We start from the raw sequence: 26,620 nt of genomic DNA on the forward strand, positions 1-26,620 counted from the left end.
TTTTGGTTGGAAGTGACTTTAAAGATCACCTAGTTCCAAATCGTCCTGCCATGGGCAGGGATACTTTCCACTAGACCAGATTGCTCAAATCCCCATCCAAACTGGCCTTGAACACTTCCAGGGCTGGAGCAACCACAACCTCCCTGGGCAATGTATTCCAGTGCCTCGCCAGCCTTACAGTAAAGATTTTCTTCTGTAGAAATCTTAAATCAGGTCTCAAAAATTCTGAAGACTATTATCACAAGAATAAAATTTTTTTTTCTTTTTTTATCCAGCTTCTGTGCTTTAGGACGGTAAACTGAGCTTATGTTTTCAAGCTTTGTTTTTTCTTATTACACTAGGAATTTGGTTTTGTTTTTCATAATGAAAAAGGAAACAGGTATTATGTTAAAGGTCAATAACATTGATTATTTCTCTTTTTCAGAGTTTCTATACAGATGAAGACACAAATTTAATGAAAAAATTTAAACTGTATGTGGAGGATAACTGGAATAAATGTGATATGGTGGCAATCTTTCTTTTCATAATTGGGGTAACCTGCAGGTATATATTTGTTCCATGTAATGTGGTCAGCATCAGTAGCAATGGCTATGTACATCAGCAGTCTCATGCACAAGAGGACAGGCTGTGACATTTATTCTTAAAAACTTTGAGACATGTTTCTGCAATAGGAGCCTCTAAAATCCTGTTGCAATCATAGAAATTACTCCAGAGACCACAAGAAGACATATTGATACATTCAAACACATGTACTGAAAAGCTCTGCTTTGTGCGTTTGTTTTTGGAAATCGCTTTTACTCAAGCTGTGAAGTTTTTGTTTTATTTTGTAATAAACCTCATTCAAGACAAGAGAGAGAAAACAGTGTTCCTCCATCTTTTGGCTATTTCTCATCAATGTACAGACATTATGGCAGGTTCCTCTCTCAGGCTTATGCAACAACAGTCCCAAAGTGCTTGCCTTTTTCTAAGTAGGCTGTGCCCTGAACCTAAGTGTTGTATCTGAGAAAATACTTCTCAGCAGTATTTGAGATCTGATATTTCATTTCATGTGTTCTGCAGGATGCTGAACTCAACTTTCCAAGCCGGTCGTACAATACTTGCCATTGATTTTATGGTGTTTACACTTAGGCTTATACACATTTTTGCAATTCACAAACAACTTGGACCGAAGATCATAATCGTGGAAAGGATGGTAAGAGTGCAGTCTCTCTCAGATAAATACCCATGCCTTCTAAGAAATGGAGAGTAGGAAATCTTCTCTTTAGCAAGGAAATCAGTTTATAATCTATCTTTATTTTTAAGGCTTGTTATTTTGCATATTACCCTGAGTATTAGATGCAATGTTTGAAATAGATCCCTCTGAAGAACTCTGTAGTGTAATAAGTTGGTCCAAATTTACTAATCCGTGTACCTTACCTAATAATTTATACTCAGGTCTGGCAAACAAAGAGTAGAGAATCTTTGACTTACTGCTCTTCCTCCTGCTTTCCTCTGTCTGCATCGAGAGGAAAGACCTCAGGCAGATGACAGGCCATGCACAGAAGGGCAGGTCTTCCACTGATTGACTCTGCTCCTCCTTGGGAAACAGATCATGTATTTTGCAACGAGAGTGAAAAAAAAATCCACGAAAAAGGATAGTTACAAATTTGCCACAGAAATTATTTTTACTTGTACTTTTTAGCTCCAAGTTACAATGAAAACATACTAATACTTGGTGAGCATATGTTGGAGGATGTTGATAAAATATTTTTATTTATTACCACTCTGCAGGAAAAGAGACATTGGGACTACAGCTACTGCACTTGGGTATGCATTGCTATGTTGAAGTAGCTTTTTATTTAGGCAAGTTAATCCTCAAGGTCAATTAGCTCATGCTAACCAATTAATAGAGTTCATCTAATTGGAAGTGCTATTATAGAGTTACAAATATTTGATTTGTGACTCACAGCAGAACTCAGTAAAAGCTCTACAGTTTAAACAAGCCTATACATTGAATAAACATAACTAGCAAGCTGTTGGATTTATCTACAAATGCAATAACTGGAACTCTAACATGACATTTGGTTGAAGTAGCAAAAGGGTAAATGGCAAATAAATATTTACTCTTGATCATTATCCAGCTTACAGCATACTTTTGTATGGTGTTCATACTGTAAGGGAACAAACCAGATCCTAACCCTTCCTTTGCTGCATACCAAGCTAAACCAGGGCTTTGAACAAGTACATAAACATGTCTACTTTGTTGGCATCTGAAGTCATGCAACATATCACATGGATTGAGAAGATCCAAATAAGAACATAAACAGCAGCCTAGACAAAACCACAACGCGAGACCTTTCATATTCCCCCCATCCAAGCTAACACAATGCCTTAGCTTTGGTAGTTCAGTGTTGAACCTTACGGCAAATGAAAGAACAGTGAAAGTTACTTCAGTAGAGGAAACTTTCTTTAAAGGTTCATCAGGGGGGTTCAAGCAAGATCATTTCCTTTACTTAAACAGAGATGCAATCCAAGATTGTCTCTTACAGTTTTTCTTCTTTATAACCTTGCCACGGAATTGCTGAAACAGAGAGTACAGATTGGAAAAAAATATTTCCATACCTGCTACCGCTCTCACATCACTATGGCACAATTACAGTCATGCAGCATTGCTAAATTTTAAATCATCCAGAAAACAAAAGAGATTGATGAAAGTCAGAGAGACTGTCTTCCCTGGTTTGGAGACCCTGCTTCTTATTAGAACTCCAAGTAACATCCTGGAGGTCTGAAATGCCTGTGCTTTTGGGTTACTGTACAATCCGATAATCTAATTGAAATGAATCTACAGTCCCTAATGAACTCTGTCAGATTAGATGGGAAGAGGATGAAGTGTTCTTCTTCCACCAGGGAAAAATTATTGCACTTGAAATGCATATTAGATTTTTTTTTTAAGTAAGTGTTTTAGGATTCAATTACTTCTGCTCCTGTAAAGAAACACAATATTTAAAAGCAGGAAGACCTGAAAACAATCCTTTAGATGCATCACTTAGCTCGAAAACTGAAGACAGAAGCAACCTGATCCTTGCAGACTTCACTGTCTGCTCTCTCAGTGGTTCAGTATTCATCAATGAGCACTGACTGTTACCGGGATTCTCTGCTGCAGCAGAACTCTTGTAATTGAAAGTAAAGGAGTCCATAGTGCTGAGATATCTCACAGAAAATATGCATTTAAAGATACAGTGAGATTGACTGAAAAGATAAAACATGTTTCAGTTTTAAATGTTAGATGATTGGAAAGCAAGGTTTTACTTTAAAACGTGCCTTTATCTAAATGAGCTATCAAAGAAAAATGCTTACTACAGGCCAAGAACAATATGAAAACAGCAAGGTCAGGAAAGGAATTCTGTGCCTGGAGCTGTATCATATTCCACCTCCTTTAACCTAAACAAGGTTGTAAAGAAACAGAATTATTTGGACCATATTCATACAGAAAGACCACTGTTCTTAGACTATGGTATCACAGTCACTTCTCCTTTTCTCCCCACCCCCTCTATTTTTTAGATGAAGGATGTTTTCTTCTTTCTGTTTTTCTTGAGTGTGTGGCTCATTGCCTACGGTGTGACAACTCAAGCTCTACTTCATCCCGATGACAGCCGAGTGGAATGGATATTCAGAAGGGTGCTTTATCGGCCCTACCTTCAGATATTCGGCCAGATTCCACTGGATGAAATAGACAGTAAGGAAGTTTCTGTCCCCCTAACTTGGCCTTTTTTAATGCACACTTTTGATTAGAGTATGAAATTCCTTCCAAGTATTGTCTCCTTTTATTTTATTTTACTTTTTTTTAATCTTTGTCCTACAGGAAAAAGTTTTCACATTACTATAACATAAATAGTATATTTGCAAAGAGATAGCGTGCATTGTGGAAGTACAATAGAGCATAAGGGCAGGCCCTATTTAGACAAGATCTCTGAAATATTCACACAAGGATTTGCAGTTTTAAAGGCTGGCATACCTTCTTTCACTTTGATCCGTTTCCATTCAGTTTACCTAGACCCAGATAACCCTATGTAAACTGAAATAATAGCACCTCCATACATTTTGGCAGTAGTTTAACGTGACAGTGTTAAAACAGTACCGCTCTGCCCATAAGCAAACACTTATATTTTAGAATAAATACTCCTCTAGAGCATTTATTTACTCTGGAGATAAAGCTGCCCAAATCAAATAATGGTAGTAATTACTTATGTGCAACATTGCAAACAAAACAACATAAAAATAATCACAAGACACAGAAATAATTAGACATAAAAGTTCAAGGCAACATTTGAACTTTTATAGGCAAGCAGGTGAAATACGTTAATAGGTCATCTCCCAAAGAAGTCTGAAGTAACACCACAGCATTTAGCCAGAATAACAGTGCTAAATGTCAGTGGCAATAACGAAGTAGGATTCAAACTTAGAGTAATATAAATGGAACAAAAAAAAATCCCATACACAGAAGCTAATTGGTAAGCATTCTTTCATGTTCACTCTCCCTAATAAGAAAAAACATGTCTTAGAAAAGCCAAAAAAGTCTGAGTGAGACAAGAGAGCAGGAGTGTGCTTCATCTCACTTAGTTTTAAATGCCCATGGTGTAAGCATGCACAACACAAGCAGTCACTCTTATTTCCATTAAGGTAATTGGAGAGAAAAGTATTTCTGGAATAGGATTCACCTCATTTGGAAAAAGGTCATATATAGCATTCCCTAGAAATGTGTGTTTCTCTCCATTGAAACTCCAAATGGTGTCTTCACCTGGATAGATAACTGGCTAAAAGAAACAGAGAAAAAAATAATTAACTGTACGGGCAACTTCCTGAAGGGAGTAATTTGTCCTAGGGCCCTCTGGGGCTTATTCTGTTTAACATCTTTATGAAACATATGGAAAAGGAGATGGGTAATGAGGAAAACAAAATTTGCTGACAAAACTACATCACTGGGTAGTGAAGATGAAAACTGACTCCTAAGAGATGCAGAGGAGCCTCATGAGTGTTAAATCATCAAATGAAATTCAGTGTAGATAAGTATAAGGTGAAAGCAGTTCCAGCCGTGGTGAGCTTTGAAATAACTGCATGCTTTAACGAGTATTATCTGGGGTTCTCTGTGGCAGCTGCAAAAAGAATTACTAGTGAAAAACATGGAGAATGAAAAAGTAAATATCATGATGCTACTCCAAATTTGTGGATTTAATTCATAGCTGGAGACAGACTACAGCACTAGGTCCCTAGTCTGATGCAGTAGAACCAGATGTTCTTCCTAGCCTTGACTGCAAGCTCAGATACTCAAAGCAGTTTATTTACAATGAGGAACCCCATTCCCAGTTTTACTGAGTTTTCTCCTCTAATGCACATACCAGAACAAGGACTGCGAAGACACAAGCATTTAGGGGAACACAAATTCAGTTTAACTTTGAGAACTCAAAACCAGTCTAAAAAGGATCCAGCCCGTTCAATACAATCCCCTTTTTGATGAATGCTGCTAAAAAAGCCATCCATGACAGCCATCTTGCCACTAAAGGAGCAGCTAAGTTGTGGAGGGTTGCAAATGTCTTGCATGATAAAGCAATGTCTCTTCATGCACATGACATGATTACATTTTCACAAAATTAAAGACATTAGATGTTAGTGCACACAAATGATCTTTCAACTGCAAGAAAGTTCTGTAGCTCAAGCAGTCAAAGAACTGCCCTGTTGGGGTAAAGAGAGTCTCGTATTTATGGTCCTGCTAGTAGTCAAAAAGGGCAGTACAAAAATACTACCACAATATTTGGTTTAAGCTTTTAATGATTGTAAAATATTCAGAACAAAATTGTGCTAGTGCTCATATGCAGCCAATATTAAATCTCATTTTAGTAATCAATATCATCATTGTTCTTGATTTTTAGTTTTATTTTAACAGTAAAGGTACTAAATATACACATCTATCCATGCCACTAGTTCTTAAAGAAAGACATCTTTAGAGGTGTTAATTCAGTTTTTATTTGCACTGAAATAGCTATGAAATGCATTACTTCAAACCTCAGGAACAATTTGTAATTCTTGCCATTCTTTCTTGAAAATCAGAGATCTTGGTCACCAAAATGCAAAGCTTTTGTCCCCACACTAAGAAACATGTGGCAGTAGGATTTGTCAAAACTATTCTTTTCTTTCTCTATCTTTCTTTGCAGCATCACGAACATATCCCAGGAACTGCACATTTAATCCACTGCAGATTCTGCAGGAAAACACACCATCCTGTCCTAATAGCTATGCCAACTGGCTTGTCATACTTCTGCTGGTCATCTTCCTACTAGTCACAAATGTTCTCCTTATGAATCTCCTGATTGCAATGTTCAGGTAAGAGTGATTTCACCAAGTATCAAGACAGAGGCTGCAAAGGTTTAAGTGAATGCCCACATTTACTACATTGCTGTTGGCTACTTATTTAGGAATACACTTGCAATTTTCCTGATGAATATTATTTGGGGATTGATAGGCAGAATTCTGTGATCATATAGCTCTTAGGTTCTCATCATCCTCATTCTAGCCACATTGAAGATAAGAAGAAAAGAAGCCTCTTTGACTGCTAAAACTTCAATTAAACATGCATAGAAGGGCCTGGGTCCCTGGCTGTGCTGCAGCACAAGACTGCAGGTGCAATACAGCCATAAACTTGGCAGACTTAACAGCGGATGATCCGCACATAAGGGATCATCAACAATGCTTGTTGTCAACACGGCTAATAATGATTCATTTGGTTGAAGGACTGATGTGGCATGTTTACTGATCTATTCTGAGTGAAATAGAATTACCTTTCTTTAAAAAACCCCAAGACCAAACTAAAACAAATGTATCTTTTAACATTTGAAGACTGCAACTGCAATTATTTTAATACCTAAGAATGTGCACAAACTTTAGATGAAATTAACACTACTTGCTCAGCTTGCTGTTCCTTTTTTAAAGTAAATACGGGACTAAAATTTGTAATAATAATCTTTATCTTGCTGTGGTAAAACCAGTTATATACTTTTATTTTCCCTTCCAATTACAGTTATACTTTTCAAGTTGTTCAGGGCAATACAGACATCTTCTGGAAAGTTCAGCGCTACAATCTGATTGTGGAATATCATGGCCGTCCTGCCTTAGCACCACCATTTATCATTATTAACCACATAACTCTGGTTCTCAGAAGACTCTTCAACAAAATGGAACATAAAAAAAAACATCTGGGTGAGTTGCTAACAAACATCTGGCAACTGGAGACCCTGACACTCTCCTAAGACATGGTGCATAGGCAAAACAGAAGAGCAAGCCAGATTTCCTAAAGCCAAGAGTCACAATTTAACAAAGAATGCCAGGAGGTGACAAATGAAAAATTAAGGTTTATAACGTAAACAGTTTCCCACAATGCATTTCTTTATGAAATAGTTATTACCATATAAAACAGGTTAAAAGGATTTGATTTCTGAAAAAAAGCAATTTGATACGTTTCATGAATAGTTACTTCATTTGCTCCTGAATTTTAATAATTATTAATTATGGGTAACCCTATAAACAAATACCAGGTCTAAAAATCTACTAGGATCAGTGGAATTTCCCAATACAGAGACACGGAGAGAGAACAAGCACTCTTAGAGAAATAGTGGCATCTTAAAAGTTATAATTAAAAGAGCAGATGAATTTCAGGTAAATACAGAATGGGCTTTCTATCATGACGGCAAACTTGGTAGTGTCTCATAATAAGCCTATTTACTTCTCATGCACAGGGTGATGATGGGCTTTGGAGCAGAACTGTTCTCAGACTAGACCAATTCATAGTCCCCTCACTAAGCTCCCTTTCAGACACACTCCTCCTGGCTAGCAAAGCGTGCTGCTGAAGATTCTTCAAAGAAAAGAATTCTATTTTCTCCTAAGAAAGCAAGTACCTGACCACTCAGGCTATAGATTCAGCAGTGTTTGGAGCATGCAGCAAGTGTGCCCTTTTACCAGTCTCTAGGAAGATGCAAAACTAGTGTGTTCCATTCAAAACACATGTGAAGTTGAGGTCTCTTGTTGGCTTTGGACACTTGACAGCAACAACACCAGGCTTTCTATTTCAAGGTGGGGGGAATTTATTCACAGTTTGTCCTTCCCACTTATAATTGCTCTAGTGAAGAAGCTTAGATGATTATGTTCAGATGCACTTTAAGCTCTGCTCATTGAATACTTTGGGGCTAAAATATTAAGTCCATTAAGGTTGTAAATGAGTTTAAATGAAACCCAAGAAATTGGTTAATGCTGTTCTCTAGAAAATTCAGGAGTCATATCTAACTGCAAAAAGGTTTAATGCCTGCCATCACAAGAAAAAAGATACAAAATACTTACTTTACTTCATTTTCATAACGACTCCTGCAATTACAAAGGGTCTGCAATGGTAAGACTTCACTTTCCTTTAGCATATCAGCCTCTCACTACTACTATAAGAGAAAAGGGAGTTAAATATAACTCTTAATTTATTTTTCCTACAGAAAGAGATCTTCCAGTGGGCCTAGATCAAAAAATCATAACATGGGAGCTGGTGCAAAAGGAACATTATCTTGTAAACCTTGAACAAGAAAAGAAAGAAAGCAATGAAGAAAGGCTGAAGGCCACATCTAATAAGTATGTTATTCTGATCTACAATAAGTGTAATTTGCAAGTGCAGCTTTGAATGAGATCAACATTGAAGTGCTTGTAAAGGTTATATGAAGGGTCCAACTGGAATGCACTTAGGAAATACACAGTCCATGAAAAAATGTGAGAGGCCAGCATCACTACAATATTAGAAGAGGTTTTGTCACTTTTGAAGTATGTACAACTATAGACCTGTAAGTTCCAGCCAAATCTGCAGTCAAGTTTAATGAAAATTATATTCATGAAGAAATGGTGGAAAAACAGCTGGTTTGCTATGCTGCAGCACATGTAATTTCATCCCCTCTAGGAATGAAACACAGGAATGAGACTTTTTGATGGCTTAGACTTTTGAATAGAAGTTTAAGATACCTTGAATTAACCCCAGCCCACAGATGCAGAAGAACAAATAGTTATGGCTTTATGGCATGATGGAGTCTCCATTTACATACTTCTATAAAATATCTCCCCACCAAGAATATCATTTAAATTGGTTTAGTATGCTAAAGTCCTAAGTTGGTATTCAGAGGTTTAAACCTTTAAATGAGACACAACGTAGTTATACACAGGGGAAACAGAAACATCTAAGGCAATACTGAAATCCAGACAGCAGAGCACTCTTTAAAGAAGTTTTTAATACCTGTTCCAGCAGTTTCCTCTTATAATAAAACTGACTTCAAATAGAGGCACAGTGGGTGTGAAAGTTACCACAAGAAGAAAGTTCCATGGAAATTGTCTTGTGCTGTCTGCTTTCTTTTGAAACAAACCTCCATCTAACTCATAGAATAGTTGGAGACGAAAATAGTGTCCTTACATACTCTTCTCCCTCTAATTTACATGGACCCTTAATTCATAATAATTTAGAATTATTATATTGGTTTAAGCTTTATTCTCATAAGCAGATCACTGACAAACCCCAGGAGTGAGAGCTTAATTGTTCAGATAAAGCAACAAATATGTGTGTAATTGCTTTCAAACAAAGGGCACTATTATACTCTTTTCTAGCTTTAAAGTCGGAATGCTTTAAAGATGGTATATTGTAGGTGAGCTTACTGCTTGGAGGGGAAAAGTGAGAACCTGTCCAGCTTCACAGTATTTCAGGCATAGCAGAGCCAGAAAGACTAGAAAAGATTCAGATGAACACCACCAAACCCATGGCTTTTTATCTTTGCTCCTAGGTGGTAGCCATGTGTTTTTGAAATCTTATGAAACCCTCAGAAAGTGATTCTTTGAACTTTGCACTGAACCAATCTCAAAATGCACTAGACCCACCCAGCAGCAGGTTTTCCACATAGATGTGATTGGAACATAACCTCTTAGAGGGAAACTTTGAAGTAAGTAGCTAGGAGAAACCAGAGAGGGAGTTGCCAAGCCTATGGGGAATCAGATGCTAAGAATAAGGAACTGATAGGAGAAGAGCTGAAGGATGCAGAAAGCATGTGGATAATTCCATGATTTGGAGGCACTATATGGAAGTTCCATACACAATTCCATTGGACTGCATGAAAAAATGGATTTCAATGTCAAGCCAGTTCCCAAAAATGAAACCTTGTGTAAATTTTAGGTGGCTTACCTGTCCTGCAGATAGAAAATCTTGTGGCCTCAGTTCTCACACCAGGATCAGTTTCCATTTGGTACAGGTGGGAGAGCCACAGGGGTGGCTGAAGAGACAGAAGGCTCCTTTCTGCTGCCCTTGATTTCCACGGCAGCTGGGGCTAAGTGGCCCTCACCAGAAGCTGAAGGGCTGCTGTGATCTGTGTCAGCTTATGAGTCCCTGAGCAACAGGTGCATGAGAGTGTTCCAGAGATGCTGCTCTGTCCAATAAATACTTCTGGGAACACTTCAAAAGGACAAAACTTTTAGGGGGCTCTGGGATGTCTGAGCAGCACAGAATGCAGTGAGGGGCCATGGCTCTAGTTAAAGTTACATGGAGTTTGTGTTTCACGATGCCTTCTGAAGCCTTTCCTTTTTGCTCAATGTGTTCTGCTTTGTTTTCACAGGGTGGATAATTTGTCTAAATATTTTAGTGGGTTGAAAGAACAAGAAAAACGGTTTAAAGTTCTGGAAGCCCAGGTAAGTAATAGTTTTACAGGCATTTGTATCAGCTTTAGGATTTCACCATATTTCTCTCATTTAATAGTGGTTTGGCAGGTCCCATTTAGGGATAAAGAGAAGGAGAAATGTATCTGTATGTTTTCTACCACTGGTAGAAAGGCGAAAAGGGAATACAGCATTTTTTGCTCTCTTTGCTAGTCTACTTGAAAAGTGTTTATTTCCTTTGTTAAGGATGCTTCTGGAATGAAATGCTTCATCTTCCCCCCCCCCCCTTCTCAGCCTTCTCCTAATCTTTTCTTTCTTTAAAACTGCCAGCTTGAAAAATACCCCTATTCTGCCTGATCTGACCTAAGCTTCGTGGACATCAGTTTTTCTAATTTTCTCAGATACCAGGTAGGAGCATCTCAAAGGGAAGTGTCTAACACACAATCATGAAATGCAAATAATAGCAGGAAACCCTTTCTTTTGCTTCTGATGACAAACCCTTGAAATATAAACAAACATTTCTTAATCAGTCTGAAAATGTTCAGCATTACCAGGTGCTATGTAGCACAACTGCTATTGTTTTCTTTATCTCTATGCTCTCCAGTGTAATTTTGGCCTTGCTGAAAGTTCCTTATCTTAATACTCCTGTTACAGTTTCCCTTCCCTCTCTTATCCATTTTATGGCTTCCTGAAAAAAGTCATGTTATACAGGTCCAACAGGAACACACAAGGAATGCTTTAGTAAGTTTATGCCAGCTTGAGATAATGCAATATACTCAGAAAAAAGGGAAGGTATCTAATCAGTAACTATTTTGTAGATTTGCTACTGTACAGCTGTTATCTCCTCAATGGCAGAGGTCTTAACCAAAACCAATCTCCTGTGCACACAACCAGCTCCAAACTATACATGTAAGTTTTGAAAACAATTATGGATGAGCTAATTAATACAGTTGAAGAATGTAGTTAAAAAATGCAAGGGGAGAGAAAAGATTGGAAAATAACCACATAAGGAGATACATAGAAGTAATGGGAACATAAGCAAGGAACAGAATACTAATACTTCAGAACAAAAAAAAATTTTAAAATACATTTAAAAGCTTTGGGGAAAGGAATGCCACTTAGTGTGAGTTAGAATAATCTCACACAACTTCAGGCACATAAACAAGTATCCATTTGCCACAGAGGATTTTCTTGGGGGTTTCTTGAGTCAATGAGATAGTCCTACTAAGTATTACCAAAATATTTAATATGGATAACAGTAATCATTAAAAATAAAAATTGAGCAAGTCTTCTACTTTGTTTTAATCAACAGAGTTCATTTGCCTTCAGAGTTGCAATTATTTCTGTCAGTTAAGAATCTTGTTCAGTGTCCCAGGGTTCCTGTTTGGAGTTTAAGACATTAGAGATAGAAAAAGACTATTTCTTGGCCACTGCAGGATATCCAAAACAGTAAAGATTTTGGATATTCTTCTACATGATCTATTTCAACATCTACCTATTTCTATCTATTACACAAAATACCCTTCAAAACCCATAAACCGAACATATATATACTACAGGGGAAAAAGAAGTAACTGGATAATTCAACAAAGTTGTGACATGACAAGACCTCAAGTCACTCAGATTTGAGCTAACCTCAAGCTTTACTTAAGCTTCTGTCAGAAGCTTATAAAACCCTTATGTGAATTGCTTCAATATCAGCATTCAGTAAGAAAATCCATCCTGTAGCAGCTCTCCAGGCATTTTAATACTGTAACTGCATAAAAATCAGGAACTTAAACAGCTGTAAAAATAAACCTGTGTTGATCATTTACTGAGCAAATGTAAAGTAATAGAATCTATAGCATCCTTTTTTTCAACATTTTAAAGTTTCATAAGTAATTACTATTATGTTCCCCTTCTCCTAAGACTTTTAAACAAACACGACTTTTACAACCCTATTAGGTGTGATGAATGCCAACACAGAATGGCCCTTGCCAGAAAGAAGTGAAAGAGAAGAGCGTGCAGATCAGTTTGAGAATGACATCGCATACATCGATAATTAAATTTATTCTTATTTCTTCAGATTAAACCTTTTGTCCTACTGTACTACTGCAGAAGTAAAATCCTGATCTCATGAAGGCCTAAGGGCCAGCTCTCAAAGCCTTTACACTGAGCACTGTCAATGGTTGACATTACTGAGGATTTCTCAGTCTTCCTGCTTCAATTTTTGGGCTTTCTTTGCCCCTGCTCATATAGCAGTTTTCTGCAAAACCATTCCACAAACAGCACTAAAAGCTTTCTCCTCCGGGGTGACTCTACCACTTTATTTTCCAAAAAAGATCTGCCTTCTGTTCTCCAAATACCACACCCTCAATCCATCGCCATCACTGCCAATTTCCACACTTCTCTGTTTAAGGGAGGGTCCCTTTGGAAGGGTGATCGTTTATGCACTAAAAACCAAGCCCCTTCCTTGGCCAAGAAAGCAAGCTCGTACTTCTGAGTTGCTTAGAAAGGAAATCATGAAATATTTTCCACAGGAAAAGGCCTGGGATACCGAACTATTACAATTCATACAGTTCCTGAAGTTCCTACAACCCTTAAACAATTGCATTCACCGTCTTCTCTTCCCACGCTGGCTCCTGTGAGGTATTTCTTTGCTGGTATTCCTTACTGAGAGCTCCTCACTCATCCCCAGAAACTGGAAGCTTATTGCTTGATCCTCAAGCGTGCAGCGGCTTGCGCTCACTTCCCAAACACAAAGTATTTGGATTCTCCCACAGCCAGACCGCCAGCTCCTGCCACTTGCTTTTTTGTTCTTCCAATGCCTGATGATGGCTGCTGCCAACCTCCCGCTGTAAAGGAGAGCCCTTGCCCTGTACCACACCGCATGGAATGCTGCATCCACACCTAAGCGGTTTTCTGACTGCATTTTACTTTTCTCTCTCAAAGGTTAGGAAAAAAAAAAAATCACTAGGAGACTTAAAGCAAGAATGTGTACCAAGAATTATCCCATGAACTAAGAATCTGGACTGTTTGTCGCTTTTTTTCATTACTCACACTGGCTTGTACATTTTTAGCATGCAAAAGCTCGCTGGCTTTATTAGAATTCTGTACGAAAAGATACACCAGTAAAATTAGTATTAATACTGTTCTTCAAGGGGAAATTTCTTTGGAATAATATAAACAGCATCAGAAGGGGGAAGTATTGGGCTGTGTCTTGTCTTACACTGATAAGCTTCAACTGCATTTCCTCACACATATGATATTGCTTCTACGCAATGTAAATGTAGGTTGCACAAAAGCTGTTACCAGAGGTGGAAAAAAAAAATAAATCTCAGCTCTGACAAAAATACCTTTCAAAAATGAGTCTTTTATCAACATATATTAATCTTGTTATAATGGCTTCATAAAACAGGCATTTGTCCAGTTTATTCAGCTGTGCCCCAGGTCTCTGACTCCATTAACAGCAATGGAATTCCGGTAGTTCTACCTGTTCTTCACCCTAGGCAAGCACAAATCATAAACCCAGTCTGTACTGAGCTACATTTTTTTTGTTAAGAAGTAATAGCTATCCTACAACCAGCATGCCTTGCTCTAGGCAGCAGCTTCCACTTCGAAATGGCTACTATTTTCATCGTGATCAGCACACTAATTATCCACTGGAAACAGAAATCTATCCATTTGGAATTGTTATGTCCCACTCACACGCACTGGAACAACCAAGGAATCTACCAATGACCCCTTAATTAATGTGCATCCAACTCTACACTCATGCTGCTCTTAAAAGGTGGATTTCAAAAGATGGAGCACAACTGCTCATTTTACTTTGTTTTCTGCTTGTTCTGCCAAATGATGCATCTGTTCAAACATGAAGACCCCCCCCAAGTGATTTGGGCCTACCAGTCAATTACTGGTAAGATGGACCCCCCTCAGAGGAAGTCAGCCCCTCAAACACCCTTCCAAGTTTGAGCAAGCACAACCTACAGAGAAATATCACAAATTCTTAACAAGTCATCTTTCACTACATAGTTATAAATGCCACCATTGGGTTGGTTCATTTAGAATACTGGTAAAAAAATGTGAGCCCAAACTGACCTGAACTAATTTGAGTTTCAAATCATACAACCTTTCAAAGTATTTAATCTTTCGACCTTATTTATTAAATTTACTACATTGCATATAAAACTACCATATTTGACATTCCTTACAACGTGAATCATTGTATGAGATGATTCATCCCATGAGGGGATTATAAATTGTAAAATGGCTGAAAATGTTAAAAATGTGAATTTTAGAATCTATGGGACTTGACGGAGAAGTTAACAAGATGGTGAACTTAGAGTAACACTCTGGAAGGTTTTCAAGACAATTCTCAAATCAAATAAACTAAGTATTTGTTAAAACTTCTACTCCTGCATTACTCAGCATGGTTCAGAGATAAAGAAATCAAGCTACAACCAAAGTTTATTGCATCACATAGAACAAAAAAGTATCCAGTTCTGGTATAAATATCTCATTCCCACAAATACCCCAATCCACACACAGAATCAGTATGGAAGCAGCTCCTCCTGGAAAGGACATACAAATGTGCAGATCAAGGATAATCATATCATAATATAATTGGGCACTATTGTGCTTTCACTCTCAATGGTAATGAGAGAAGGATGGTTTTGAAAAAGGTTTTCTTCCCTAGGACAGGGCCAGGAGAAACCACACCTTGTGGAAGACTAGGTTTTATTTTCACTGTTCAAAAATCTCTACCTAATGAGCTCATAACCTTTTCTCCAGGATTCCACAGGATTTGAGAACAACTCTTAAAATTGGGAGTTACTAGGAAGCCTTGCAGCCTTTTTGCTAACACTTCTTTTTCTTTGGATACTTCAGCTCCAGAGCGAGCCCGAGGGAGCTGTGAAAGCGAACAAAGCATACCTTATTCTCTCCTGCTAGGGTGCAACTATCCTATGCCCACAGATTTCTCCTGAACAAAAAGTCTGGAATTTATTTTAGGTAGCTTGATTTCTAACAATATAACATGTTCTTGGTGGCTATGACACAAATCATTGGACAAAAAGCTATCACATGGTTTTCAGAACAGGAAAAAAAGAAAGGGAAAAATATGAACAAGACAGTACAAGTCCTTGGATTCCTCCAATGTGCTTCATCCTTCAGGACTCTTCCTCCTCCCCTTCGTCGTCTACTTTAGGTCGGAAATTTTTCCTACTCTTTTTCTTACTGCAGTGGAATCCAACTGTTTCCACTGATGGCTCTTCAGCTGCACCACTAAATCTTGCACTAAGGTTATCGTCTGTATTTCGGTCCCCTTCCATCATGCACTCTTCCTCCTCTGTTGCCTTTCCACTCTCACTGTCTAAGTGCCCCAGCTCTACCTTATCTTCTTCCCTCAAGTCATCAGTCTTCTTAACAGATTTTCCTTTCAGATCTGTCTTCATCTGTTTCTTATGATCCTCCCCTGTTGATCTTTTCTTTTCAAGTCCATCAACACCTCTTTTAGTTGGTTTGGTGAAGACAATCCTCCCAGCTCCGCAGCTGGAAGGGTCCTGGTTGAAGTACGGGATGTAGCTATCTTGGGTAGCTGAGCTTTGTTCCTCCCCTCTTTTCTTCAAACCCTCTAGAAATTCCATGGCCACTGCCCTGTTAGTCTTGTCACTAGACTCTGAAACTCCCTCTAGGCTGTATTTGGTCCAGCGCTCTGGGTGTGCCACATAGTCAGGCACTGCAGGAGAGGTTTTGGGAGCCAGCACTGGTCTGGCTTGCTTTCCCATGTTTTCTGGAACCATGTTACCTGAAACTGTGGTTGGAGGCAATGGACGCTTAAATCTCCCATCAACAACATTACCTTCGGGCATTGAGGGCACAGACAGCTTGGCTGCCTCCTCCAGGGAATCAAAAATGCTCTGGCTACGGAGAGAGAATGTAGAACTCATGCCCCTCAGATGGAACAGCTGGACTGGAGATCTGTGACTGCTGTTTGAAGAGTCAGGAGTCTCCCCTGATCTGTAATCCCCATCATCTACAGATGGCTCCTCAGGAGATATTGTATCAACTTCTGCTTCACCCGCTAACCCCAGATCATCAGAATCAGAATCGCTGAGCGATACCGTGTCTGAGGGCAGGGCTCCTTCATAGTCTCTGGCATCACCGGCCACGATCCCCAGAAAGGGTTCACCTGCCTCCTGGTCTCCCATCTTCAAGCTGTCACTCCACTGAGGTCTTTGACGTAGGCCCAGGAACAGCTGCAAATACAGTTTTCCAAATGCCCAGCGAGTTTAGTGCCTGGAATACAACGGAGCATAAAAACTTTACTGTGAAATGAGAACCAAGTATGAGACCAACATTCTGTGCCGTGCAAAATAATTATTACTGCAATATAACAGGCAACTGTTCTTTAGGGATTCCTAAGCAATTTTCCTTCAAATGAAAACATTATTTAAGAAACGAATGCACACTAAAATTAAAGATTTACACAAGACTGAATACAAGAATATGAAGTAATTAAATACAGTGCTACACACCAAATTTCATTGCAGGTTACAGCAGGTCCAATTACTGGAAGACGAATATAAGGCTTTTGAACAAATCTGAATCCCACATAACTGTCTTACGCATCTTCAAAGACACAGCAATGACCTTTCCAAATTACACCCTGTGTTTATTCATACGCTAAAAATCCACAAAAACACATCCTAATTTCTACACTTTGATTCTGCCATTTTGATCCTTTTTTGCATTATACTTCTGTCCCAACAACCATCATGTTCTGCCTATTGTAAAGGACACTATAAATGATTGAGGCCAGTGGCAGGAACTCCACAAAAATATCAGAGCCAGTTTCAGGTCTGCTTTAATGTGGCATAAAGTACAAGCTCCACTCCTTCCTTGGCTTTAAGCTCTCGTGCCATTACTAGATTCCAGGAATCAGAAAACAAGCCAGCTCAAGAAATCGATCCCATTGGATTAAGAAAACTAATCGCACACGCCATGCTTGCACATGGAAGCAAGGGGAGATTGCAACCATGGGCATCCAAGAGCAGGCCCTTCAGTCAGTAAATGACGGCGTGATGTGAAGTCTGACTTTCAGAAGCAGCTGGAATACCGACACTGCAACCTGCTTGAAGGGAACCTTGCTGAACTGAGGCTGTCGATGATCACGCTATCACTTGCTGGGCAATAGAGAACAAGAGCTGGCAAACACACCCTTTGGTTCAACTCACAGAAACGTGAATTATGAAAACAGTTCTAATATATTATTAGAATAAGCTCGACTACCTAATTATAGGTTTTTCTGAAACGATGCAGTAAACAGACATGGAAAGTCTGTGAGTCACTCACTTTCTCTTGAGACTGAGTCAGCTTCCCCTCCTGAGAGTCAGTTAAAGCCACCAAAGATCTCAGCACTTCCACCCTAGAAAACAAACATTTCCATCAAGATACTGGAAATGTAGTTTTAAAAAAAGTTTCAAAAATAATTCCTTCCCCCTGAATCATCCAAAGCTGCAGAACCAGGTTCTAAATCTGACACAAACTCATGCTGGTATAAAAATCTGCACATATTCCTGGATTTTTGGCAAAAGAACAACACACAGCCTAATAAGGCAGGCACCACTATATTTACTGTCTCCACATTCACACTGCCAACTTTATTCTGTAAAATAGGTTTTTTTAAAAAATCAAACCATAATTTGCATGTGCAGAAAGCTACTATTAAATAAACAGTATTAAATGTAGTTAAGAAAATAGAAAAACAATAGTTATGCGTTGCCACTACTAAGTGCTACTAAGTGTTAAGGCCATGAGTAGCACAGAGTCCTGTTTTCAAAGAAAGGTTGTGTTCACAGTTAGGGCCAGATTTTCATGAAGCATAAAACACAAAGAATCTTCTGAAGAACCCAACAGACCCAGTGCTGTGTTCCATTTGAAGTCTGGGTGTCCTTGAAAAAAGGGATCTGATGACTGCCTTTGAAAACACTGCACTCCATGTATTTCCTAACAGGAAATAATCTTCTTAAAATTATAGTCTTTGGAACACATGACAAGTAACGACTACAACTCAGAAGAGGCACTGAATCACATAACTAACTAAAACAGCTGCTTTCAGATGGCACTAAAAGTGTTCATCGCCAGCTGTGAATCAGGGTATCTCTTGTCTGAGGGCACTTACATAGAAAGGAAAAATTTTGCTCCTAAGGAGACGTTTTAGCCTTTACAGTGTTAGTAGCCAAACATGCTGGGCCTTACACCACACCACTCACAGGTTTGTCACAGTATGATCACAGCATGACTCGGAGAGGACGGCGTCTCTCCGCATGGGAAGGTCCCCACTGGGCTCTTCCATCCTGGTCTTGCTCAAACAAGCTCTGTGCGTCTTCCTGGAGCCTGTGAGGAGAACGGAGACCCCCGTCACCCCAAACCACGGCCACGGGCCCAGCGCCCTTCCCGGGCCGGGATGCTGCTGGATACAAACCGCCCCCACCACACAAGCCCTTCTCGCTGGCCTCCGCGCCCTCCCGCTCCCGCCCGCCCGGGCACACGGCGCGAACCGCCGGGGAAGGGAAGGGGGATCGCCCCGTACCCCGACACCGCACGGGCCCAGCGTCTTCCACAGCAGCCGCCCGCCTCGCCCGCCTCTCCCGCTCCGCCCACGGCCAGCGGCGCGCCGGGACAGCGAGTCCCCTTCGGCAGCCACGGGGCGGCCAAAGCGGTGGCGGGACCACAGCTCCCGGCGAGGAGAGCGGTGCGGAAGGGGAGGGAGTCGCCGGTCCCTCCCCGCTCCACCTCTCTCTGCGCTTCTGGGAGTTGTAGGCGCCCGCTTTTCCTCAGCGGGGGACATTTTGAGAGCGAATTTGTGGGGCGAGAGGGGGCTGAGCGACTACAGCTCCCAGGGCGCACCGCGCCGCCCGACATTTCGCAGCCCGTGCTGGGCCGGGCTCGGGGCCCCCGGGGGTCGGGGGGGCCAGCGGGAGGGCACGGCGCCGCCGCCTCTCTCCGCAGTCTGGAAAAAACACGTCACTGCTTTTGTTCTCATCGGAAAAGCAGGGCTTGGCCGCAACGGGAACGCTTCAGAGGAAGTGTCTGGTTTCTTCGTGTTTTGGTTTGGTTTTTTTTTTTTTTTTTTTTTTTTTTACCTTCTTAGGTGTTTATTTTCAAAACAGAAAACCCCAGGTCACTCGAGGCATAAAACCATTATCCGTAACAAGAAAAAAAAGTTTCCACTGCCTGTCCCAGAAGAACATTTTTTGCGCGTGTGTCAAGAAGCAGAGCTCTGTCTGAAAACGTTTTATTGATGTTGGCCAAAGAGGCTTGACCTTTTTTTTTCCCCTTATTTCAGCAAACAGTTTAAATTTTCAGCACAAATACATTTCCCCCGTGGCTTCACTATTCAGCTTGTTTTCCCTATGTTTAGGAAAAAGTATTTGGTGTGCCAGGGGGCTGTGCCAGGCAAGGTCGTGGCTGTGGAGGCTTCACTGGCTCCTTTCGAGCTGGGCCTCACTGTGAGTCACCCATAATATAAACTGCAGCCACTTCAAATGCATCCTCAGTTTTTAAACACATACTTTTGCCTGCTGGAGTGTTGCTAATTACAATAATTTATGAGACGAGGGCTGTGTTTGGAATGCATTTGGCAGCAATGATGGGATTAGTGCAAGATATCTTCCATCTAGCTGGAGTCATGCTGTAGTTTTAAACCAACAGTTTTAGAGGTGTTTCCCCATTTAGTGATCCCAGTTTTTTATGTATACACATTTGGCAGTATGGTCACAAGAATCCAAATGGGTTCTTGGAGGGAAGAAAGGAAAACATGAGTCTTCAAGTAGGTGAGCAGAAATGGAAAGGAGGAGGGCAGTAAACAGGCAAAGGCAGCGAAGAGTAAACCCCGGGTAAAGGCTACCAGTGCTGTGTAACACTGTCTAGTGTGCCAGGGACAGAGCAGGAGTGAGTACTTGAGTGTAGTAAGGAGCAGGCAAGAAAAGGATGTTGAGTAAACAGTGGCATGCCCCATTTCTGTAAGGCTAGAGACAAGCAGGGCACATCATAGCCTAGTGCAAACAATGGCACTGTTTCTTGTTTTGAACTCTGGTTCTGTGTTAGATCAGGGGCTCAGAGGGGCAGAAGAGGGCAACACTACCTCGCTGTATCACATAGGGATGTGTGTGCTTTCAGGGACAGGCCATATTTCTCCATTACCAGAGGCTACAAATTCTCATTTTTTGCCTGGATGCTGTGAATATTGATAACCAAGGTCACCTTTGCAAGCTGAATGTACCCTTTTCCTCCTTCCTGTTTTTTTATTCAGAAGATTTAGTATTACACACTGCAGGGAACTGGGGATGAGCTGCTCATTCTCTGGTGGCTGAGGACAAGACAGCTTGCAGCAGTGGATATACTGGTGTGTTGAGATTTTCGCTATTGCTTGGCGACAGCTGAAATAAAAATAATGAGTCAGAGTCTGAAGACGAACAGATGGTAAAGTGTTTTCCCCTTCCTGGCCTGAACTGAGGTGGCTTGAAGAGGACTGGGGGCTGGAAGGTGGATCCGAGCTGCAGCACAGGACATCATCCGAATGAGCGGGTTGTATCCAGTGAGTGGGCTCCAAGGGGCCACTCAGTCACGGAGATGGCCCCATGTGTCTGCAGGAAGCCAGCGCGTCCCTGCGTGTGGGGGTGGCACGTACAAATGCACACCAGCCTTGGCCCCGCTACCGGCGCCTCCCGCTCCTGTCTTGCAAATAAATCTGTTGTTTGGCCCCATCCGGTGACTGTTTCCGCTGCTCTCTGGCAGTCTCCTGCTGCTGCTCCTGTGCTCAGAGCCTGGGGTAGGCGCCTGGCAGGGACTGCTGGCCCCTCTCCTTGCGGCTGTAGGGAAGTGGCAGGCAATTCCCCAGCAGCCACACAGATCCTATAAGCCAGACAGAGCAATAAGAAGCGTTTTCACCATCTCCTGCATCTGGAAGGAGTATGGAGGTTAGTCAGATGTGGCCACATGCAGCTCATGCTGGAGGGCCTAAGGGGAGGTGGGGAGGGAAAGGATTATTTTACTGCAGGCAAAAAGGAAAAGCAGAGTCATGACCACCACATCCTTCTCTGCTGGGAGAAGGCACTCACACCAAGCCAGACTGGTACAGGCTGAAGGAAATAATAGAGTTGCCCTCTCCCATTTGCCAGAAGGAAATCCTACAAATGGCCTTGAAATCCCCTGTAGGGCACTTCTAGAATTCAGTGCTTCACACCACCTCTCTTCTACAACAAGCTCCGCTTACCTGTTTTACTTTGCATGCTCATTTGGTCCTGGCTCACCTGAAAGCACGTTTGATTTATTCCAGTGCTGTTTACCCATGTCGGTCCTATTTCCCCTTAAGGTAACTACATAAAATTAGTTCCTGTGGAGTGAGTTTTAATGCAAGCGGCCTATGAAGGTCTTTATCAACTTGATTCTTCACAATAACAGTGGTATTGTCAGCCTATAGAGGACCTGCAGGGAGACCCTGCAACCCCTTTTTGTTAGAGATATTGCATGTGTGGGAGGGAACTGAAGAACTTTACGAGCAAAATTAATACTCTCTGCAATTACTTGAATTTTTAAAAGGAAACAAACAGTTGGGGGTGTCTGTTCATTTTGATTTAGCTAAAGAATATTTGTACTAAAAAAATCCTTCTCCTAATCTGGCTGCTTTTTTCTTTTTCCTGTCATTGCCCCAGCATGCCTGATACCAACAGCAGTGATGAAGGGCTGAAAGGGGTCGAGGGAACCAGCTGAGGGCCTTGAATTTTACATTAACAAAAAACTCACAGAACCCTAAAGCTCCCCAGATCTCTTGTTCGAACAAGACCTAGTGGAGTTTCATTAACCAACACAACTTTGCAGCCAGCGCCAAGCCTTGCATTTAACAGCACTAGTCCTTGCTGGAGGAAATCTCAGCAGTTTACTCACAGCCGGCAGACAGGGTGTTGTGTGCATGCTGTCTCACCTGACCTAACACCACCACCTCTCCGGTACTCAACAAAGCTGTGTTCTGACATGAGGGAACACCCTCACAAAGCAGGGCCAAGAAACACCTTTTTTAAAAAAGAGGTGTGATTAATTAGAAATGTTACTTGCAACCATTGGCACTTGAGATGGGCCATCTAAATCCAGTGAGAAACACCAGGCCGTCCGCAGCATACCTGGTTGCACGATTTATGTACCCTCTAATGTGTCTGCAAGTGTGAAAACAACTTGGGTTTCAGTTATGCAGCAGTTTTAGCAGCTGGGAGGTGTTGTCTGTTTGCTCCAGGTCCCTGGGTACTACAGTGAAAGCATCAGGCTGCCAGAGTCAGACGAGCTGCCAGAGGTTGGCTGAAGAAGTTACATCACACACTTCTGTGTCCTCCTGCTTGGGTTATGCCCTGTGCAAGGAAATGTGATGCTCTCCAGGCTGAAACTGAGTGGTCAGATAACAATATGCAGCCTCTGTCTAGTTCAGGTGCACAGTACATATGGGAGGTGAGATTTGTAGTCTGTGTCTTTACCACTTAATCAAGAGCTGGTCAAGTAGTTAAGTGTTTTCCTTTCCCCTTCAGCACCCACTGGTGACAGATGTTTCCTCCCTGGGGGCTGTATTTCCACTCTTGTGGACTCTCTGGTGCAGCCACAGTTTGCAGCCCTACCACAGCCCTTACAGTGAAACAGTTTGTTGAAATAGTCACCTTTTTTTCAGAACAGTTTTGTTTGTTGTCAGCTGCTTTGCCTTAGGGCTGAAACTCCCTCCTCTCCCCTAACTGGAAGGGCCACACTGCCGTGCCCAGCACAGGAAAAGGGGTTAAGAGCAGGAATGTGAGCACAGCACATCCTTCATCACGGAGCCCAGCAAGCAGAGCTGGCAGGCAGAGGGAGGGTGCAGCCAGATCCAGCAGTGTGGGTGCTTTCTTCTACAGAAACCTCCACCATAAACAGCTCTGGCATGGGAGAGCTGGCTGGTTTTATATCCTCCTGTGAGAATATTGCAAATCTTAGTTAGAGCTTAGACAATCTCTGATTACAGAATGCAATAAGCAATTTATACATGTTAGTGGCAGCTGCCTTAGTAGGAAACCATTAGGCACATTCCTGTTTAAAAAAACAAACAGTCCAGAAGAGGCTTACGAAACACAGCTCGCCAAAGCAAAAACTACCTTCAAAACTTTTAGTTAGAAACACTCTAGGAGGCTTTAATAAGAAAGAAAAAACAGTTTAGGAGGGAGGAGGAAAAGCATTCCACTGGAAAAAATCCCAGCTTGGTCTAGTTTAGAAAAATTCACGCCTGTGTTTTTATTATCTGAAAATTCTTGTTTCATAAAAAAAAAAAGATTCCCTAGTCATATTCCTAGGCATCGGAATTCCACAGTGAGGTCTCCATTGACTTTCGAAGTCCCTCAGACCTCTGGAGAAAAACGTTAAAGAGAAGCGTAAGCCAGGGTCCTCCATGCAATATGAGCACAAACAGGCTGGAAGCATTCCACTCGCCCCTTCCCCTCACAGTGGGTTATCTATGTGGCCTCACATGCTCCTACATGGCAGGACTGTTGTTTTCCAAGAATAACCCATATCTTCATTCAACAGCACCTCAAAGGGGCCTGGTTTGCCCGGTCCTCTCCCAGCATCACATTCAACTCATCTGTTTCAAGCACACCAGTGCAAATACTCAGACTTGAAGTGCAAAGAGGGACTGCATTTAGCCAGGAAGGTTTAAGATCCCAAGGCACACACCCTGGATGCTAAATACTGCCATGCTTTGCCAGTTAGCCTGCACTATTGTTTCTCCCCCTCTTGAACACCAGCCTGGTTCTGACAGTGACTCACACCAGCTTAATCCTAGCTCCAGAGGCAGGAATAATTTTATCCCCATCTGGAGCAACAATGCAGTGCCACAATCCAAATGTTTTAAGGCATGAAGCAAAGAGCATCACATTCATGGGAAACCACCTAGAGGGTCAGCTGAGGACAGCATTCCCTGCAGCCTGAATTTTACTTGAATCTGAGAATGAGGCAAGCCTGTTCCCTTGGAAGACATGGCAGAAATCTGTACATGACGGAAAGAAACAAGATCTGATAAGACATCATTAAAAATCCACTAACAAGGGTGATTGCTTTGTTTCTTTTTTATTGTTTTTAAATATCACTTTTTTTTTTCTTTCCAGAAGTCATTATGTCCGACTCCATTAACATTCAGGTAAACAAGTGAAAGAACAACAGATGGGTATGATCTTGTAGCACAGGCACAGCCGCTGGGAGCAGGACTTGCCTTTCTCTGTGGCAGCTGAACATTTCTCTCCCTCGCCCGCATTCCCTCCCTCTCTCTACCAGCAAGGGCGATGGCTGGCAACTGCCACAGGACATTTTTCTTCAAACACAGCAAGAAGTCCAAGACAGGACAGAGAAAGGCAGGCAGTTGTGGGATCACAGCACTTGGGACTCCCACTTTGCTCTCAGCCAGGCTTTCCCCTGAGGGTGTGGAGAGGCAGGTGGGGGCAGCAACAGTGGCATTACCAGACCATCCACAAAAACCAGCCCAGCCCCTGGCCAGATGGCAGCAGAGGGCATTTGGGGACATTTTCAGTCACTTCAGGAGAAGCCCCTTGAGTGTGTGCAGTACTGCCACCTCCTCCCCCCTGAATTTCAGCACAGCCACTCTATTTTGCAATCCACATTAGCTCCCCCACAGCTGTGCCCCTCTTCCCTTGAGGGTGGGGCACAATTGCAGCAGCCACCACTGCTGGCAAGCAACCTTCTTGCCTTCGCTCGGCACTATTCTGATGCATCCCCAGCCTGCCTGCAGGCCCCCCTCCCAGAGGCTGTAAAAACCCGTGCTGTTGAAGCCTGGTTCACAAAGCATCCTGGTGTTAAGGTTAACTGGTTGTAAAATTGCAGCAGTTCATCACACTATGCACACTATGAGAAATGTTTATTAAATTGATTTTCGTTTCATTTCTTTAAAAAAAAAAGGCAGAAAGAAGTTAAACACACTGCTTTGTGGCATGCTCCACAGTATGAAAAAATCCCAAGCATTCAGTTAAGCTGTCAGCGGCTCTGTTTGACCTTTCAGTGTGGTCTTTGAACTCAGACCTGGACAGTTGACACTCCTGCACCAGCCTCTTTCCTCCTCCCTGCTTCAGCTCACAGCCATTTTCTCAGCTGTCACTAGCTCCAGGAGGGATGTTCCCCTGGAGACGGAGGGGTTTGTATTTACAGCTTGCAATTTAATATCTTCTTTTTTTTTTTTTTTTGGGTTGTGGAGGGGAGCAGTACAGGGCACCATGTTGCACACAAATGCTAAGATATGCAGGAGAGGGGCTGAGGCAGAGCAGGGGTCCTACCTAGTGGTTTTCCCCCATCACCTCAGCCAGCTTTGGGGCTGACCAACTGGCAGAAGAGCCCTGTGGCTTTTGGATCCTGAATGCTTGCAATGGGGCAAGTCCTCAGCCCTTCACAGCTCCCTCTCTGGTTTGTGTTAACTCAGGTCCATCTTCACAGGAGACCCAAGTGGGTAGTTTTTTCTGGGAGGGTTTCTCAGTTACTTCATCATTCTTAAGCATGACAATTCCTCTCTGTCCCTGGGCTGACCCCTCCCGCTACAGCTGATGACCATTCCATCAAGTGTGGGGACTCAGCTGGTAACCCTAAAGAAAGCATTGCCCTCTCTGGCAAACATCCTTCTGTCTCTTCTCCCATGACCTTCCCAGCTGCTAGCTGTTCCCCTCCTTCAGCACCTTTCCTGCAGCAGCCACAGGAACAGGAGGTGGCCCAGGAAGCTCTCCTCAGCGACAAGCCACCTCTGAAATGAGCCAGAGGGCAAACTGCAGTCCCTGCAGGACAGGCTCTTAGCAAACTTCCTGCTCTTCCTCCTAAAGCTCTCAGATTCTCTCTCCAAGTACCACTTTCTGCCAATTGCTCCTGCCTGGGACAACCCAAACCCCTA

At 41.9% G+C, this 26,620-nt stretch overlaps 2 protein-coding genes and 1 long non-coding RNA gene across 6 annotated transcripts in view; 2 read left to right on the top strand and 1 right to left on the bottom strand.

The window, feature by feature from the left end:
- TRPM5 (transient receptor potential cation channel subfamily M member 5) overlaps positions 1–12,734 on the top strand; it is a 38,900-nt gene extending 26,166 nt beyond the window's left edge. The window contains exons 16-24 of the mRNA XM_032692363.1: positions 425–543; positions 1,060–1,192; positions 3,541–3,715; positions 6,189–6,357; positions 7,052–7,230; positions 8,508–8,640; positions 10,650–10,722; positions 11,508–11,598; positions 12,634–12,734. Of these exons, the coding sequence (XP_032548254.1) occupies positions 425–543; positions 1,060–1,192; positions 3,541–3,715; positions 6,189–6,357; positions 7,052–7,230; positions 8,508–8,640; positions 10,650–10,722; positions 11,508–11,598; positions 12,634–12,734 (1,173 nt within the window). The remainder of the gene's footprint in view (positions 1–424; positions 544–1,059; positions 1,193–3,540; positions 3,716–6,188; positions 6,358–7,051; positions 7,231–8,507; positions 8,641–10,649; positions 10,723–11,507; positions 11,599–12,633) is intronic.
- Positions 12,476–19,389, bottom strand: TSSC4 (tumor suppressing subtransferable candidate 4). Of its 4 annotated transcripts, none has more exons than XM_032692364.1 (4): positions 19,262–19,389; positions 18,942–19,065; positions 18,022–18,094; positions 12,476–16,965 (listed from the first exon to the last, which is right to left on the bottom strand). In XM_032692364.1, the coding sequence occupies exon 4, from the start codon at positions 16,875–16,877 to the stop codon at positions 15,837–15,839; it is 1,041 nt and encodes a 346-aa protein (XP_032548255.1). In that variant the 5' UTR covers positions 16,878–16,965; positions 18,022–18,094; positions 18,942–19,065; positions 19,262–19,389; the 3' UTR covers positions 12,476–15,836. The 4 variants fall into 4 exon arrangements, with proteins under 4 accessions (XP_032548255.1, XP_032548257.1, XP_032548256.1 ...); XM_032692366.1 differs by having other exon boundaries at positions 18,851–19,065; XM_032692365.1 differs by lacking the exon at positions 18,022–18,094.
- Positions 19,390–19,622: 233 nt separating this feature from the next.
- LOC116789045 lies at positions 19,623–23,947 on the top strand. The gene is made up of 2 exons (XR_004357863.1): positions 19,623–20,504; positions 20,984–23,947. It is a non-coding gene; the product is annotated as an uncharacterized LOC116789045 (long non-coding RNA).
- Positions 23,948–26,620: the final 2,673 nt, after the last annotated feature.

Source organism: Chiroxiphia lanceolata, chromosome 6 (assembly GCF_009829145.1).
Source record: "Chiroxiphia lanceolata isolate bChiLan1 chromosome 6, bChiLan1.pri, whole genome shotgun sequence".
Taxonomy (NCBI): Eukaryota; Metazoa; Chordata; class Aves; order Passeriformes; family Pipridae; genus Chiroxiphia; species Chiroxiphia lanceolata.